This window comes from Coregonus lavaretus, assembly GCF_964263955.1.
Source record: "Coregonus lavaretus genome assembly, contig: HAP1_SCAFFOLD_325, whole genome shotgun sequence".
Lineage (NCBI taxonomy): Eukaryota > Metazoa > Chordata > Actinopteri > Salmoniformes > Salmonidae > Coregonus > Coregonus lavaretus.
In genome coordinates, this window is record NW_028157163.1 from 180,001 (window position 1) to 181,670 (window position 1,670).

The 1,670-nt window shown below is 45.6% G+C and overlaps 1 protein-coding gene across 1 annotated transcript in view; it reads right to left on the reverse strand.

The window, feature by feature from the left end:
• LOC311125740 (uncharacterized protein) overlaps positions 1 to 765 on the reverse strand; it is a 3,531-nt gene extending 2,766 nt beyond the window's left edge. The window contains exons 1-2 of the mRNA XM_084199769.1: positions 478 to 765; positions 134 to 379 (exon numbers count right to left, since the gene is read on the reverse strand). Of these exons, the coding sequence (XP_084055895.1) occupies positions 134 to 379; positions 478 to 722 (491 nt within the window). The 5' untranslated portion in view covers positions 723 to 765. The remainder of the gene's footprint in view (positions 1 to 133; positions 380 to 477) is intronic.
• Positions 766 to 1,670: the final 905 nt, after the last annotated feature.

The following is a 1,670-nucleotide window of genomic DNA, read 5'->3' on the forward strand; positions in this document are numbered from 1 at the left end:
AATAAAGATCTCTCACCTCTTGAATAAAACCCTAATGATATTACAGAGGATCACTCAGAACAACATGTCACTGGATATAAATAGTTATGTTCTTCTTTCTAGAAAGTCTGAATAGAGAAAGAAGTTCTCCCACCTCTTGAATATAACCCTTCCCAGAAAGGGGAGAAGATCTGAGATGTTCTTCTCTAGGAGCCTGTTCTTCCTGAGGTCCACAGTGATGTTGTGGGTTGAATGCTGCAGCAGAGAGAGAAGCACTTCCAGGTCCAGCCTGCAGGAGGTCAGGTCTCCACCAACCTTCTCCAGGAACCACTGAGTCAAGTCCTTGTCCTGAGCTTCATACACAACTACAGTCAGCTGCTGCAGAGTGTCTGAGTTCAGTCTAGGAGGTTGGAACATACAGGCAGTCAGAAATATGAAGAAAAACACATGAATGAAGTTCCTATTTCTACTTCTAAAAAACATCAGCTTCAGACTGACCTGAGAGAGAGAGGTCCCTGGTGACACAGCAGTGTGATGAGAGAGTGACCCTGGATCCAGAAGTCAGTCAGGTCCAGACACTGAACCCTCCAGAGTCTCAGCAGGGATGCCACACTACTCAGAGCCCTGGATAACACTCTCTCTGGTGGCTGGTTGCTCTTTAGGACCAGGGAGAGCTCTGGGACAGTCAGTGGAGTAGCACCTCTCCCTGTCCTCCTAACCAGTCTGGACAGTTTCACTGCCATGCCCACATTCAGCCTGGAATGAAAAGACAAAACTCAAGTCACTTTAAACAGAGAAACCTTGTCAGATAAAATGCTCAATAGGAAAATAAACTATTCAATAGACCAGTGTAAGTTCTTCACTCTGTTTGTCAGAACCTAATGGACAACTAGTCCATGCTCAAACCAGGTTTATTCACTCACTGGGTCAAACAGCTGAAAGGACCAAGACATGTTTACACAAGCACATATATTTAGGCGGAGTCTCTTCCTTGCACCTCTGGACAGCCAATACATCTCTGTTGCTAGGCAGGAACTGAAGTGGGGACTGTTCCTCCTCACTTCATCTGACCTGACCTCGGCCCGAACTCCTCCCTCCTCCCTAACTCACGGCTGTCCTACACTGAAACCAGACGGTTACCCTTCTCCTCTCCATAGGATACATGAGATTACCCTTCTCCTCTCCATAGGATACATGAGATTACCCTTCTCCTCTCCATAGGATACATGAGATTACCCTTCTCCTCTCCATAGGATACATGAGATTACCCTTCTCCTCTCCATAGGATACATGAGATTACCCTTCTTCTCTCCATAGGATACATGAGATTACCCTTCTCCTCTCCATAGGATACATGAGATTACCCTTCTCCTCTCCATAGGATACATGAGATTACCCTTCTCCTCTCCATAGGATACATGAGATTACCCTTCTCCTCTCCATAGGATACATGAGATTACCCTTCTCCTCTCCATAGGATACATGAGATTACCCTTCTCCTCTCCATAGGATACATGAGATTACCCTTCTCCTCTCCATAGGATACATGAGATTACCCTTCTCCTCTCCATAGGATACATGAGATTACCCTTCTCCTCTCCATAGGATACATGAGATTACCCTTCTCCTCTCCATAGGATACATGAGATTACCCTTCTCCTCTCCATAGGATACATGAGATTATCCTTCTC